Here is a 14,517-nt window from a genome sequence, read left to right as displayed (position 1 = left end):
GAGAGGTTAATATGAACATGTTCTGTTCTGGGGCCAGATATCTAAAGGTTTATTTGTTTCATAGTGGATATAACAACATTTGGATATAGGTAAATATGTAGTCAAAGAAAAACTAATATGGACAAATATATTATGTAACACTTGTATTAAAGTTCTGTTAATCAATTGTACAAATATTGTGTTTTTGAATTGTTTAGAAAACAGTTAATAGATCAAATTAAATACATTCAGACAGATCAGTTAGCAAGGTATAGTTTAGATGTTTAACTGCTAGTTCAAAGCAAACTGCTCCATGTTCATAATGTTATAAGTCAGTGCAGACCACAGTGTGTCACTGTCTCACTACAATCCTATACAGTATATAAATGCCCATTTTTTGTCAAGTATAACACAATGAGGGTAAGAGGGGGACTGGGCATCACCTGAAATGGATACTCTACAGAAAGGTAAAAGTCTGAAGTCCAAGCTAACATGGTTACTTTACCTGAAATATTTGTGTCACTGGCCACAAACTCAATTTGTACCAAAGGCTAATCTTTATTCACCAGCTACAATATAGTTTCAAACTTTTTAACCCTTGTATTGTTCTAGGGTCGGATTGACCTTTAGTGTGTGTGTTTGTGTGTGTGTGCATGCGTGTGATCATCCACAAGCCCTGGCTAGTCAGGTAGAGGGTTAGGGTGACCCAAGGATTGTCCTTATCCAATTCTCCTGGGTGTAGTTGACACCAATTGATTGTCATTCTCGATTCTTCTGGGGGGCCAGTTAGACCCCCAGGGAGGGTGCTGGGGTGCTGCACTGTGGGATCAGTCAGGCTCCTCCTCCGCCGTTGCTGCGGCTCTAAGCGGGGTCCGTCGGGGCCCCACGATACACACGAAGGCCCGGGCCGGTGACATCGCCTCGAAGTTCCGCCTGTTCATCACGCTGACGGTAGAGAACATCATCCTAGAGATGACGAACCGGGAGGGTCGTCGAAAATACGCTGACGAATGGAAAGGGATAGATGAGACCGACCTGCGCGCCTACGTAGGGCTGCTGATTTTAGCTGGCGTGTACAGGTCCCGGGGCCACGCCGCCGCCAGACTGTGGGACCCCGAGAGTGGCCGAGCGATAATTCGTGCCACGATGCCCCCAAAACTATCCACACGTACTCCAGACTGCTGCGCTTCGATGACCGTGAGATGAGACGCTGGAGACGAGCCAAGGGCAAATTGGCGGCTGTGCGAGAGGTCTGGAACACGTGGGTGGTGCGGCTACCGTATCTCTACAACCCGAGGCCCGAAGTGACCGTGGATGAGCAACTGTTTCCGTTCAGAGGTAAGTCTATATATTATTATTATTATTATTATGTTATGTTATTATGTCATGTACATAGCGGCTGCTAGTCCTCGTCCTCCTCTCCTCTCCTCTCCTCTCCTCTCCTCTCCTCTCCTCTCCTCTCCTCTCCTCTCCTCTCCTCTCCTCTCCTCTCCTCTCTTTCCGTTTCCGGTGTGAGTGAGTGGTGGTGGTGGAAGCGTGAGTGGCGCGGAGAATTTGAACTGGGTTTGCCTGTTTACTGGGATTTCCCTGGTTTTTGTTTCTCATTTCATATCTGCATGATAAGGTAAGCCTTTTCTTTATTATCGTCCTCAAGTGGCAACGACAGACCGCGGGTTTGTCGGGGGTCTCTGGAGGAATGGCGTCCACGGAGACGCCACCTCCGTCACTCCGGCAGGGAGTCAGAATAGTCCCGCCGGGGGACAACGTTAAGGTGGAGGAAGTCCTGCTGGCTGTTGGAGAACAGGTGGGACATGATAATGTAGTTTATGCCTCCAGAATGAGCAAAGCGGTGGTGGCATTTCTCAAGGAGGAACCACAGGTGCACCAGCTGATTGCCAGTTGAGTGTTTATCAGGGACGGCTTCGTGCAGGTGAAACCGCTGTCGGTTCCCGCAACTCGGATCACGGTATCCGGAGTTCCGCCTTTTATTTCAAATGAGATCTTAAGATCCGAGCTCAGCAGATTCGGTAAATTTTCTAGCGGGTTCAGAACGTTAAATCTCGGTTGCAAGGATCCCAAATTGAGACATGTACAGTCCTTGAGACGGCAGGCGTTTATGTTCCTGTCATCCACCACGAACTCTCTGGAGGTCTCCTTCAGAGTGAAGCACGGGGACGGGTTCTACATGGTGTACGCCAGCTCCGGGAGCTTTAAGTGCTTTGATTGCGGGGATGTAGGGCACAAGCGCTCCTCCTGTCCGCACCATCAGCGGGCCGGTGAAGCGGCAGGTGGCAGTGGCAGCGGCCGCTGCCACTGCTGAGGAGGCGGCGGATGCGGCGGCTGCCGCTGCCGTTGCCGCTGCCAAAGGGGCGGCGGATGCGGCGGCTGCCGCTGCCGAAGGGGCGGCAGGTGCGCATAGCACCGAAGCAGCGGCTGCACCTGGCGGCTCGGGGGCCGCGGCGGCACCGAGCACCGAACCGGAAACTGAGCCGAGCGGCTCGGGGACCGGGGCGGCGGCCGGCGCTGAACCGGAAACAGCGCCCGGCGCCGCAGCGGAGGACGCTCCTCGCGCTGGAGTGTCAAAGCCCACTCGCGGCAGAGCCTTAAGTGGCGGTGATGCAGTGAGTGGGGGGGACGGTTCACAGCCTGAAGCAGAGAAGTCAGAGGGGCAGAGTCTGTCCAAGAAATTGCGTGTGTCTGAGGACCTAGAGAAATCCTCCCAGTCTGCAGCTGCAGAAATGTCACAGGTTGAGGAGGCAGGTCCCTCAGGTGCCACAGAGCACTGTGTGAACAACGATGAGGGACAGAGTCTGCCAGCCAGTCAGGCCCCAGGTGAAGAGATGGAGGAGGAGTCAGACCTAGAGAGTGTAGCATCTTTTGGGACCCCAGCTAGAGATATCTCCCTCTACACTTTGGAAGAAATAAACAACTTTCTTGACGTAACCTATGCGAGAGTAGCCAAAGTGGAAGAGTATTTTGATGATACAGAAAAATGTATTAGATCGGTGGCGTTTCTGAAAAGACAGTATGGGTTGGATCAGCTCGACGAGAAGAAACGTTTCCGTCTGAAAAAACACATGACAACCCTGAGGAAACAGGCTAAAGGAAAAACAACGAGACAGACGAGGAGCACTGTAAAATAATCATGCATCACTTGGTGTTTTCTTCTTCACTGATTTCTGTATTTTTCCTGTTTATTTTCTTTTCTGACTTTTCTATGAGGAAATTAAAAATAGGGTCACTTAACATTAACGGGGGAAGAGAAAGTAAAAAAAGAGCTGTTATAGCAGAGATCTCGGCTCAAAAACACATTGATGTGTTATTTTTGCAGGAAACACACACAACATCGAGTGATGAAGTAGACTGGGGTTTATGGTGGAGGGGTCCTCATGTCTTAAGCCATGGCTCCAACTTCATTGCAGGAGTAGCTGTAATGTTCACCAAAACAATAAATGCAACCATCTTATCCGTTACAGAATTAGTGAAGGGGCGGTTGTTATTAGTAAAAGCAGAAATAGAAAATACAGTGTTGGTTTTTGTGAACGTCTATGCCCCTAATCAAGGTGCAGAGAGAGTACGCTTTTTTAAGTTACTAGAAAACGAACTTAAAAACTATCAGCAGGATCAGCTAATTGTCGGAGGTGATTTCAATTGTACTCTAGATTTTACTAAGGACCGGACCAGTGAAGAACCTCACCCCCAGTCAGCGCAGACCCTTAACAGTCTTATTAAACAGCAAGATCTGGTTGACACCTGGAGGTTAAAGCATCCAACAGCCAGACAATATACATGGATGAGGGTCAGAGAAAACAGGGTGACGGCAGCCAGACTAGACATGTTGCTTATATCCCAAAACCTTCGAGCCAGACTAAGTGACAGCATCATTAGCCCGGTTGGTTTCTCAGACCATCATCTGGTTAGCATAGAGTTAGTAATTTCACCAGGGGAGAGGGTTAAATCCTACTGGTGTTTTAACAACAAACTGCTGCAAGACACTGCGTTCTGTAAAGCTTTTGAGCTGTTTTGGCGCCAGTGGAAAAATAAAAAAACAGATTACAGTTCTTTAAAGCTCTGGTGGGAGATAGGCAAGGCACAAATTCGTGTGTTTTGCCAACAGTACACCTCATACTCCACTGCCACAGCTAAAGCAGTCATTCAAGAACTGGAGGCTAGCATTATAAACATAGAGGAGGGCTTAGTTGCAGATTCCACCACAGGTCAAACACTACTGAAGGAAAAAAAGTTGAAATTGAGCTCATACCTGCAGGAGAGGGTTAAGGGAGCTCTCGTGAGGTCCCGGCTGCTTCATCTAACAGACATGGATGCACCAACTGCTTTCTTTTTCGATCTTGAAAGATCAGTTGCACAAAGAAGACAGCTCACCTGCATTAGACTCCCAGGGGGCGGAATAACCACCTGTCCAGGCGAGATGAGGAGCCAGGCATCAGCTTTTTACACCGACCTGTTTGGTGAGGAAAGTTGCTGCATGGAGTCCCGTGAGGAGCTGCTGCAGGGACTACCCCAGCTTAGCCAAGAGGAGAAAACTGCCCTCGACTCTGAGCTAACTCTGCAGGAGCTGACAGAAGCGGTGAACCAGATGGCATCAGGACGAGCGCCAGGGATTGATGGTCTCTCCAATGATCTGCTAAGGAGATTCTGGAGCATCATTGGTCCGGACCTACATGGCGTCCTTTTGGAATGTTTGAGAACAGGTTCACTTCCTGTCTCTTGTCAGCGAGCAGTAATCTCCCTGCTGCCAAAGAAATGAGATTTGGCCTTACTTAAAAACTGGAGGCCCGTTGCTCTCCTGTGCACAGACTACAAGGTACTTTCAAAAGCCTTAGCCAACAGACTAAAAAACATTTTGGAGATGATTGTCCACAGAGACCAAACGTACTGTATACCAGATCGGACAATCATGGACAATATTTTTCTGATAAGAGATGTTATGGATGTATGTAAAAAATATGAGTTTGATTGTGGAATTGTTTCTTTGGATCAAGAGAAAGCTTTTGATAGGGTAGATCACTCTTATTTATTTGACACTTTAAGAGCTTTTGGTTTAGGTGATGGGTTTATTGCATGGCTCAGCCTATTATATAATGGTGCACAATGCATGATAAAGATGGGGACAGGGCTGACCAGACCAATCAAGGTACAGCGGGGGATAAGACAAGGCTGTCCAATCTCTGGGCAGTTATACAGTCTGGCCATAGAGCCTTTGCTTTGAAGGTTGAGGGGTAAGATCAGTGGCCTCTCACTGCCTGGCTTCCCAGATCCCGAGTACTCCCTCATAGTCTCTGCATATGCAGATGATGTAAATGTGTTGGTCTCTAATCAACAAGATGTTTCTTCTTTACAAGAAGCACTGTCACTGTATTGTAAGGCTTCCTCTGCACGGGTGAACTGGGAAAAGAGCGAGGCTTTGTTGGTGGGACAGTGGAGAGGGCAAGCAATACCAAGTCTGCCTGGTGGTCTTGAGTGGGGGAAGGAGGGGTTAAGAGTTTTGGGTGTATTTTTGGGTAGCGATGTGTTTCTAACAAAAAACTGGGAGGGAGTGAAGGAGAAGGTGTGTGCTCGGTTGTCTAAGTGGAAATGGTTGCTACCCCAGCTGTCCTATAGGGGAAGAGCTTTGGTTGCCGGCAGTCTGGTTGCCTCGACTCTCTGGCACAGGCTTACGGCTCTGACGCCACCGAGAGGACTAATTGAGGAACTACAAAGAGCCATACTGGATTTCTTCTGGTCTGGCAAACACTGGGTTCGGGCAGCAGTCCTCTATCTGCCGGTGGTGGAAGGAGGACAGGGACTGGTGGACATCAAGTCCAAAATTGTCGCTTTTCGCCTTCGGGCAGCTCAAAGACTACTGTACAACTGTGGGCCGAGGTGGGTTGATGCGGCACGTCTGCTGCTGAGGAGAGCTGGAAGATTGGGCTACGACAAACATCTCTTCCTTTTAAGAACGGAGGACATGGATCTCACCGGGCTGACCCCGTTTTACAAATCAATGTTAGATGCATGGCAGATTTTTCATGTCAGTAGAGAAAACAATGAAACACCTGGTTTGTGGCTGTTTGAGGAACCGCTGTTCTTCAATGACTTTATTAGGTCGGAAACACTGCAGTCTGCCAGCGTCAGAGACAACCTCAGACGAGCTGGATGCACCAAACTGGGCCATCTGATAAAGATGACAGCAACATCGGTGGATACCCTGAGAGCGAACAGCAATATCAACTCTACCAGACGGATAAACAAAGTGTTGGAGGAGGTCTGTGCCGCCCTGCCACAAACCATGAGAGTCTTTGCAAGCAACAATACTCTGTGTGACCAGTGGAGTGATGACTCGGAATACAGTTTCCCCTCCTTATTCATCAGCCCAGCTGTTGGGGAGTGGCAGGAGAGGCGTGGTCAGTTGTTGTCCTTCCCAACTCCTCACCTAGACAGCTTTCAGACTGTGGGAAAAAAGTCTGTCTACCAGACCTGTGTAAAGGTTCGTAATTTGCACTCTCTGGAAGAGATGAGAGAGTCGAGGTGGACTGGGCTATTGGAGCCAGAGGCTTCTCCGAAAGGCAGCTGGCGGGCCTTGTACAAACTGCCCATTGAAAAACGGACAGCAGACCTCCAGTGGAGAGTAGTGCACGGGGCGATAGCTACAAACAGATACAGAGCGCACCTTGATCCGGAGCTGGGGGAGGGGTGTACGTTCTGCTCCCAAGCTGAAACACTGGAACATTTATTTGTTCAGTGTCCACGGCTGGAAGCACTTTTTAATGTGTTGAAAGGGTGGTTTCAGGGCCTGGGTGAGGTATTTTCTTTTGGTTTGTTCATTTATGGTCCGAAATATTCTGCAAAGGAAAAAGCTGTACACAACCTGGTAAACTTTGTCTCTGGTTCTGCAAAGCTAACCATTTGGCTGACACGGAGGAACCAAGCACTGGACACTGGTAGCGTGCATCCGGCGCCAATGCTGGTTGGATTTCTGAAAGCCAGACTCAGAGTAGAACATGCCTACTACAAAATGATGGACAATTTGATGACATTTAGCCGCATATGGGCTGTTGCGGGGATTCTATGCACCCTTGGGGATGAAGGGGAACTGATTTTTAACCTGTAATTTGAGATACGACAGTTGGTATGGATGTGTGAGTGGGTATGTACATGTGTGTGTGTGTATATATCGAAAATAATCTATATGTAGTATTTATTAACCTTGTTTGGTTGCGGTGTACAGCTGGTGGCTGACGTAAGAAGTGTTTTTGTTCCTGGAAATAGAAAATAAATGGATTTTGAAAAACCTCTCCTCTCCTCTCCTCTCCTCTCCTCTCCTCTCCTCTCCTCTCCTCTCCTCTCCTCTCCTCTCCTCTCCTCTCCTCTTCTTCTTCTTCTTCTTCTTCCTAGGCCGGTGTCCTTTCCGTCAGTACATGCCCAGCAAGCCGGCGAAATACGGGATCAGGCCGTGGGTGACCTGCGATGCAAAATCCAGCTGCGCTTGGAAGATGCAAGTGTACTCTGGAAAGCTGGGCAGCGGACACCCGAAGGGAACTTGGGGTTGCGGACAGTGCTTGATGAAACAGTCGTAGCGACAATTACTTCACCTCCTACGAACTCGCACGGCAGCTGCTGAAGAGGAAGATCACCGTGGTCGGCACAGTTCGGAAGAACAAGCTCGAGCTCCCGATCGGCTGCTCACGGACAGGGGAAGAGAGGTGTTCTCATCCAAGTTTGCATTCACGCCCACCGCCACTCTGGTGTCTTACATCCCAATGAAAAACAGGAACCTGTTGCTCCTGAGCACGCTGCACACCAAGGCCGACGTCAGTGACAGCGCAAACGGGAAAACGGTCATCGTCCTGGACTACAACCGCGGCAAAGGTGGCGTGGACAACCTAGACAAGGTGATCAAAACATACAGCTGCAGGAGGATGACCGCGCGCTGGCCCCTGGTCGTCTTTCACAACATTATCGACGTCTCTTCCTACAACGCCTTTGTGATATGGAGAGAGATCAACCCAGACTGGATGATGGGCAAGCTGAACAAGGGGTCCTAGCTGTGAAAGGCTCTCGTTTCTCCGTTCATCGAAGCGCCAACGAAACCACCAACGCGCGCACATGTCTCAGTTTTCACTGTGGAGCCGTAAATTGACCTGCTGCAATTGATGCTGTCGCTTATCTGTCACAAACACCTCAGGGGTCATGCAGGAACTAGGAAAATATGAAGGATGATGACGGTTTTCTATTTGCACTGTTTAATTTTAAGTCATATTCTTTAATATGTTGTACCATTTAATAAATAATCCCATATGGAACTCTTCATTTTTGTTGATTTTGGCGCCTCTTTGGAAAGACACGATTGTGTTTCCACTGTCTCCTGTTGGGTTAGGAATAGGGTTAGGGTTAAGGAGCGAAGAAAAGACACAGAGCTGTTTGTCGGATGCACAGTGATGAGGTAATGCAAGCATTTTTGCACATCTGTTGCTTTTTATGTCCTACTGCATCTTGCAATGCAATAATAATGTGAACATATGACAAACCTGTTAGGAGGAAGGGTACGGGGTTAGGGTTTAATCTAAACAAGCACATTTTTTAAGTTGAATTGGATTTCTGGAAATCACCTGATAACTCCACCACACTATCTCATGAGTGCTTTGCCTCAGGAGATAGGGCGGGTGGTCTACTAACCAGAGGGTCAGAGGTAAAACCCTTTTTTTATACCCTGAGCAGGTGTATCAGTGACGTGTCAATTTAGAGTTTCCAGGTCTGCATGTCTCTGAACTGTGGGAGGAAGCTCGAGTGCTCCACACAACAAACTCCACAAATGAGATCCTGGCTGAACCGGGGTTCAAACCGGGAACCTTTTTGCAGTGAGCCAACAGTGCTGCCCACTGCATCACCGTGCCATCTCAAAAACACAACATCTCCTTAAAGATGATCATACTGAACCTATATCAAAACAACAACGTGTCGTGGGCCCTGATGCGAAAGGTGTGGCCCTCTGTGGATTAAATTCATAAACAAATAGTTTGATAGAGATGTAACTCTGCTGGGATGTCTGTGGTCGCTGCCCTCCAGCTAAACCCCCTCATGTCTGTATCACACTATGTCCACACCAAGTCATTATACCATTGTTATGCCTTCAACTTCCAGAGAAGTGATTTGCAGGTGCAGTATCCTCCTGTTTCCACCATGGGCTTCGTAAATGGTATAAAAACGCAGAACAGCGTCTATGCAGAGCAGAGCAGGGGGGGCTTACACCTCGTCAGTCGTCAGGTCAAGTTGTATCTGTTATAGTATACATTGTGCCATTAGGATTATTTCATTGGTGAAAATATTATCTTTTATTCTTTCACATCAAGACAAATTGATTTAATGTTCTCTGCATGTCTCATTTTTGTATTTTTATGCTCATGAGAAGTTATCTAACAGATATATTTGGCATATACAAAGTATAGAGAGTCACTGCATCAATGTCTTGGTTCTTCTGGCTCTTCACGCTGCGGCCCTGCTCAGCCCCGTCCCTGCTCCTCGTGGGGCTGGTGGGCAGACAGCTGGGGCTCCGGGTGGGATGGCAGGTGGTTCAGGCGGTGACTTGTTCTCAGTGGGGTCCGTCCGGCGCCCAGGGTCTGTTACAGGACGGGGATCTAGTCATCGGTGGGCTCTTCAGTCTTTATAACAAGCCTCCAGCTATAGATCAAGAGTTTACTCAGCAACCACTTTACCAATCCTGCAGCAGGTGAAACTCTCAACTGCTTTGTTTACATATCAATTTTACATAAGTTATTGTTAGCCATATTCATATAAAGTTAAATATTTGTGGTTCTTTAACATCGATATGTACAATATCATCTTATTAAATAAGTTGAAATGCTTATTTCTTTGCAGACTTTACAGATCATTATGACAGATAACTATGTGTCATTTTGACTCATGTTCTCACTCTTCCTCTCCTGCGCTCTCAGTTTGGAAGATCTTCCGCTGCAGTACATATATGCGATGGTGTTTGCGCTGGAAGAAATCAACCTCAGCACAACGCTGCTTCCAGGCGTGAAGCTGGGCTACCACATCCACGACAGCTGTGCTCTACCCCTGTGGGCTTTGCGGGCAGCACTGTCCCTGGTTGGAGGAGACGGCAGCAGCTGTAGTTTAACTGAAGAAACTGGAGAAAGGAGAGGTACTAAATGCCCCTTTGTATTTACCCAGTGTGCATCCTTCTCTAATAAATACAAATGATGACAGTATTAACTGAATCAAGCAGAGTTGTCATTTAACTGATGATTTTATTCCACTTTATGTTATTATGTCATCAGCTGATCCGCCTGTTCCATTGATCATCGGTGGCGATTCATCTATAACAGCCTTGATACTCTCCCGACTCCTGGGGCCACTCTCTGTTCCTTTAGTGAGTTGTTTATATTGAATATAGATAGACAAAATATAAAGAAATATACAAGACAAAAAGGAAAATGCTACCAATACACTAAATTACAATTATAAAAATCAGATTTTCACTTTTAAATTGGAACTTCATGAAATATTCTATGGTTCAACATTTACAGTTTTTAATTTCTTCCATAGCTCTTTGGCTCTGTATCTCGAAGCATTGTTTAATTGCTGATGTGAGGACAGCAAAAGTGAACTGAAACATTTACTGTAAACTGTATTTACCGTGGTATTAGTTAAAGCAGAAAACATATTTCCACCTGGATGAAAATAAATTACAACTGTCTTTTTTTGTGCATGAGACTTTAGGATGTAAATGTGATGCAGTTTTCTGTAATCAATTAACCAAAAGTTTGGAACATATAAGGAATCCTTCCACTGTCGACCCTTTAAAAACTCTTTTGGATGATTTTGCTTTTGAGTAAATAATCCATGTGTTTTTTAGCAATGCACACTTAAAATTGCTTTAACCCCTTTCACACATGTTCATTGTTTTGAAATATTTTCCCGTCTTCATGTTCTGTTTTTAAGCTAAAGTCATTCTATTCATGTAAAGCACTTTTAAGAAAAGTTTATTATAATTATGTGATGTTTTTGTAACATTTAGATGAGCTACACAGCAAGCTGCCCGTGTCTGAGTGACAGACGCCAATTTCCCAACTTCTTCAGGACCATGCCCAGTGACATTTACCAAGCCCGAGCCATCGCCCAGCTTGCAATAGGTTTAAAATGGACTTGGATCGGAGCGGTGGTGGCAAAAAACAGTTACGGCCTAACGGCGATAAAGGTGTTTCCACTTCTTATGTACCAGAAATGTTTCGCCATCTGCACAAGAAATCAGCAAAATAATATTTAAATGTAAAAATGTTTATATCAGATATTCCAGGAGGAAACTCAGGGGTCAGGCGTGTGTCTGGCATTTGTGGAGACTCTCCGAAGGGAAAACATTGTTAGCGACGCCAAACAGGCAGCGCTCGCAATTCAGGCCTCGACCGCAAAAGTGATTCTGATCTTCTCGTGGTACACAGATGTGAGGGAACTGTTCCTGCAACTGTCCGGGAGAAATGTAAGACACAATTCTGTATATTAAATCTGAAAATTGACTTATTTATTATAATTTGTTTTCATAAATGATATTTTTTATTGTGCTTTTATCGCCAGGTGACTGATAGACAGTTTCTGGCCAGTGAGGCTTGGAGCACGAGTGTTAATCTTCTCGAAAACCCTTCCACCCTTAAAGTGGCACGCGGTGTCCTCGGCGTGGCCATTAGGAGTTCACCAATACCTGGATTTGAAAAGTATCTCAGAAATCTGAATCCCTCTCATCGTCCTGATGATAAGTTCTTGAGAGAATTCTGGGAAAAAATGTTTAATTGCCGTCCTGGATCTTCAAATCTTTCTTCATCTACCACTTTGCCATCCCGTGCAGAGCAGAGGGCGCCTCTTCCGCTCTGCGATGGCACAGAGTCCCTGGAGATGTTGCAGAATCTCTTTACTGACACCTCTCAGCTGAGGGTCACATATAATGTGTACCTTGCTGCTTACGCCGCAGCCCACGCCCTTCACAGCCTCCTCTCATGCCCCAACAACGACAGCTCTCCTGGAAACAGCAGCTCCACCTGCTCCTTTCCAAAACACATCCAACCCATAGAGGTAATCACAGTTATTTCAGCTTCATTTTGACAACACACATTTGCAAATCCTTAGGGTGTTGATATCTGACACTCAAAAGCATTTTGAAAAATACTTACTGTTTCAACATTTTGACGCTTCCAGGTGCTGCAGCACTTGAGCAGAGTGAACTTCACCACACCTCAGGGTGAAATGTTTTACTTCCAAGGAGCCGATGTTCCAGCCAAGTACGACCTCGTAAACTGGCAGAAAACACCCGAAGGCCGACTCAAGCTTGTTCTGATCGGTCGTGTGGACGGATTTGACATCCGCCTTAATGAGTCAGCCATTCAGTGGAGCACGGGATCCAATCAGGTGCTTAAAGAGTAGAGATCTCGATTAGCAAAAAAACATTTACTAAATTAAAAGCTTACTGTGATTTTATGTTTTGTTCAGGTGCCTGTCTCAGTGTGCAGTGAGAGCTGCCCCCCCGGGACCAGGATAGCCTCCAGGAAAGGAGAACTTGCCTGCTGCTTTGACTGCATCCCGTGTGCTGACGGAGAGATTAGCAATACAACTGGTGAGGAAATAACCACTTTCCAATAAAAATGTATTCAGTCTGCACCAATAGGCTTCCAATAATCAAATCATTCTGTCATTGATTTGTCTGCATCCCTCTGCCAGGTTCTCCTCGCTGTGATCCTTGTCCGTCTGAGTTCTGGTCCAACACTGATCGAACGGCCTGCTTCCCTCGCCAGCTGGACTTCCTGTCCTTTAATGAAACTCTGGGTATTACTCTGACGACCGTTGCTATATCTGGTGTTGTGGCGACAACAGCAGTGTTTGTGATGTTCCTATACTATCGACAAACACCTATGGTAAGTATACAGTCTAATTTATCAGAGATTATAAAGTTCAAGAAACAATAATCTATTGCTCCATGATCAAAATAAAGGTGTTAATTAATCATCCTTTTAATATCAGTTCAAGTTCGATTCTTATTTGTAGGTGCGAGCCAACAACTCAGAGCTGAGCTTCCTGCTGCTTCTGTCTCTGAAGTTGTGCTTCCTGTGCTCGCTGCTGTTCATCGGTCGTCCGTCAGTCATGGCCTGTTGCTTCCAGCAGGCGGCTTTTGGGATCAGCTTCGTGCTTTGTGTTTCCTGCCTCCAAGTCAAAACCATTGTGGTCCTGGCAGCGTTTCGCTCGACTCGGCCCGGTGCTGGGTCCCTGATGAAGTGGTTTGGTCCAGGCCAACAGAGAGGAAGTGTTTGTGTTTTCACCTCTATACAGGTCAGAGTTGGATGTGGCTTTCTTAATAATACGATTATGACTCATTAGTATATTTCCCGTCCTTAAACCTGATTTTCTGCAATGCTTTTTTCAATCAAGGTTATCATCTGTGTTATTTGGCTATCTCTCAGCCCCCCTTTGCCTGAACCTGACTTCGAAATTCCGGGGTTGAAGGTCACACTGAAGTGTGCCATGGCCTCTGTGGTGGGCTTCTCTCTGGTCCTGGGCTACATCGGCCTGCTGGCCTGCTCCTGCCTCCTCTTGGCCTTTCTCGCCCGGAAACTCCCCGACAACTTCAACGAAGCCAAGCTGATTACCTTCAGCATGCTGATCTTCTGTGCCGTGTGGGTCGCCTTTGTTCCTGCTTATGTCAGTTCTCCTGGAAAATATGCAGTTGCCGTGGAGATATTTGCGATTCTTGCCTCCAGCTATGGTTTGCTTTTCTGTATCTTTGCTCCAAAGTGTTTCATTATTCTTTTGAGGCCTGAGAAAAATACTAAGAAACACCTGATGGCCAGATAGTGAAGAAACTTAAGACTGCTTGGGTGACGTATGAAAAGGATAATATTCAAACAGCCATTGTGAGTCATCAAATAGTTTGATTTCTTTATCAATTTCATTATCGGATCTTTCTGAATATGTGACAAACTGTATCCTAAAATGTTAGAAAGAAGACATTTTTGTTGTCTGCACTTTACTTAAAAATCCATTTTATTTCACTCTATAATGTCAGATATATTTACAAAGACGATGGAATACTTTGTGTTGCAGATAAATCCATATTTTATTACAGTAATCGTTATTATTTACTTCATTTTTTTATTTTACATTAATAAAAATAAATGTAAATCAGTTCCATGGTTGTGTCTTTGTTTCTCATATTGATTCCACACATCTGCTTGCATTATGGGAATGCCATTAGAGTAACAATCAATTACAACAATAATCAATCCAGACCATAGAATACAGAAACATTTAGTTATATTTTAATTATGATATAATCAAGAAAACGGCAATAATTCCCAGTACAATCATTTAAACCCACTTCTACACCCACATGGATGAGATATCACATATTAATTCAAATGCTAGTGGAAGAATATGAGCCTGCTAACACAGCCACACTTCACTTGTTCTTGCATTAGAATCATTTCAATGATCTCATACATCTTCAGAGCTGCAGTGTTTTCCAGGGAAAAAGAT

The 14,517-nt window shown here is 46.0% G+C and overlaps 1 protein-coding gene across 1 annotated transcript; it reads left to right on the top strand.

Annotated features, from left to right (window-relative positions):
• The first annotated feature begins 9,440 nt into the window (after positions 1–9,440).
• On the top strand, positions 9,441–13,836 carry LOC133002931 (extracellular calcium-sensing receptor-like). The gene is made up of 11 exons (XM_061072519.1): positions 9,441–9,706; positions 9,933–10,144; positions 10,281–10,372; positions 11,021–11,200; positions 11,291–11,479; positions 11,575–12,066; positions 12,190–12,399; positions 12,481–12,604; positions 12,709–12,902; positions 13,033–13,314; positions 13,414–13,836. Exons 1-11 carry the CDS (start codon positions 9,441–9,443, stop codon positions 13,834–13,836), a joined length of 2,664 nt encoding a protein of 887 aa, XP_060928502.1.
• Positions 13,837–14,517: the final 681 nt, after the last annotated feature.

Source organism: Limanda limanda, chromosome 6, assembly GCF_963576545.1.
Source record: "Limanda limanda chromosome 6, fLimLim1.1, whole genome shotgun sequence".
NCBI classification, from domain to species: Eukaryota; Metazoa; Chordata; class Actinopteri; order Pleuronectiformes; family Pleuronectidae; genus Limanda; species Limanda limanda.
Note: the sequence above shows the minus strand (reverse complement) of the source record. Positions and strands in the feature narration are given on the sequence as shown.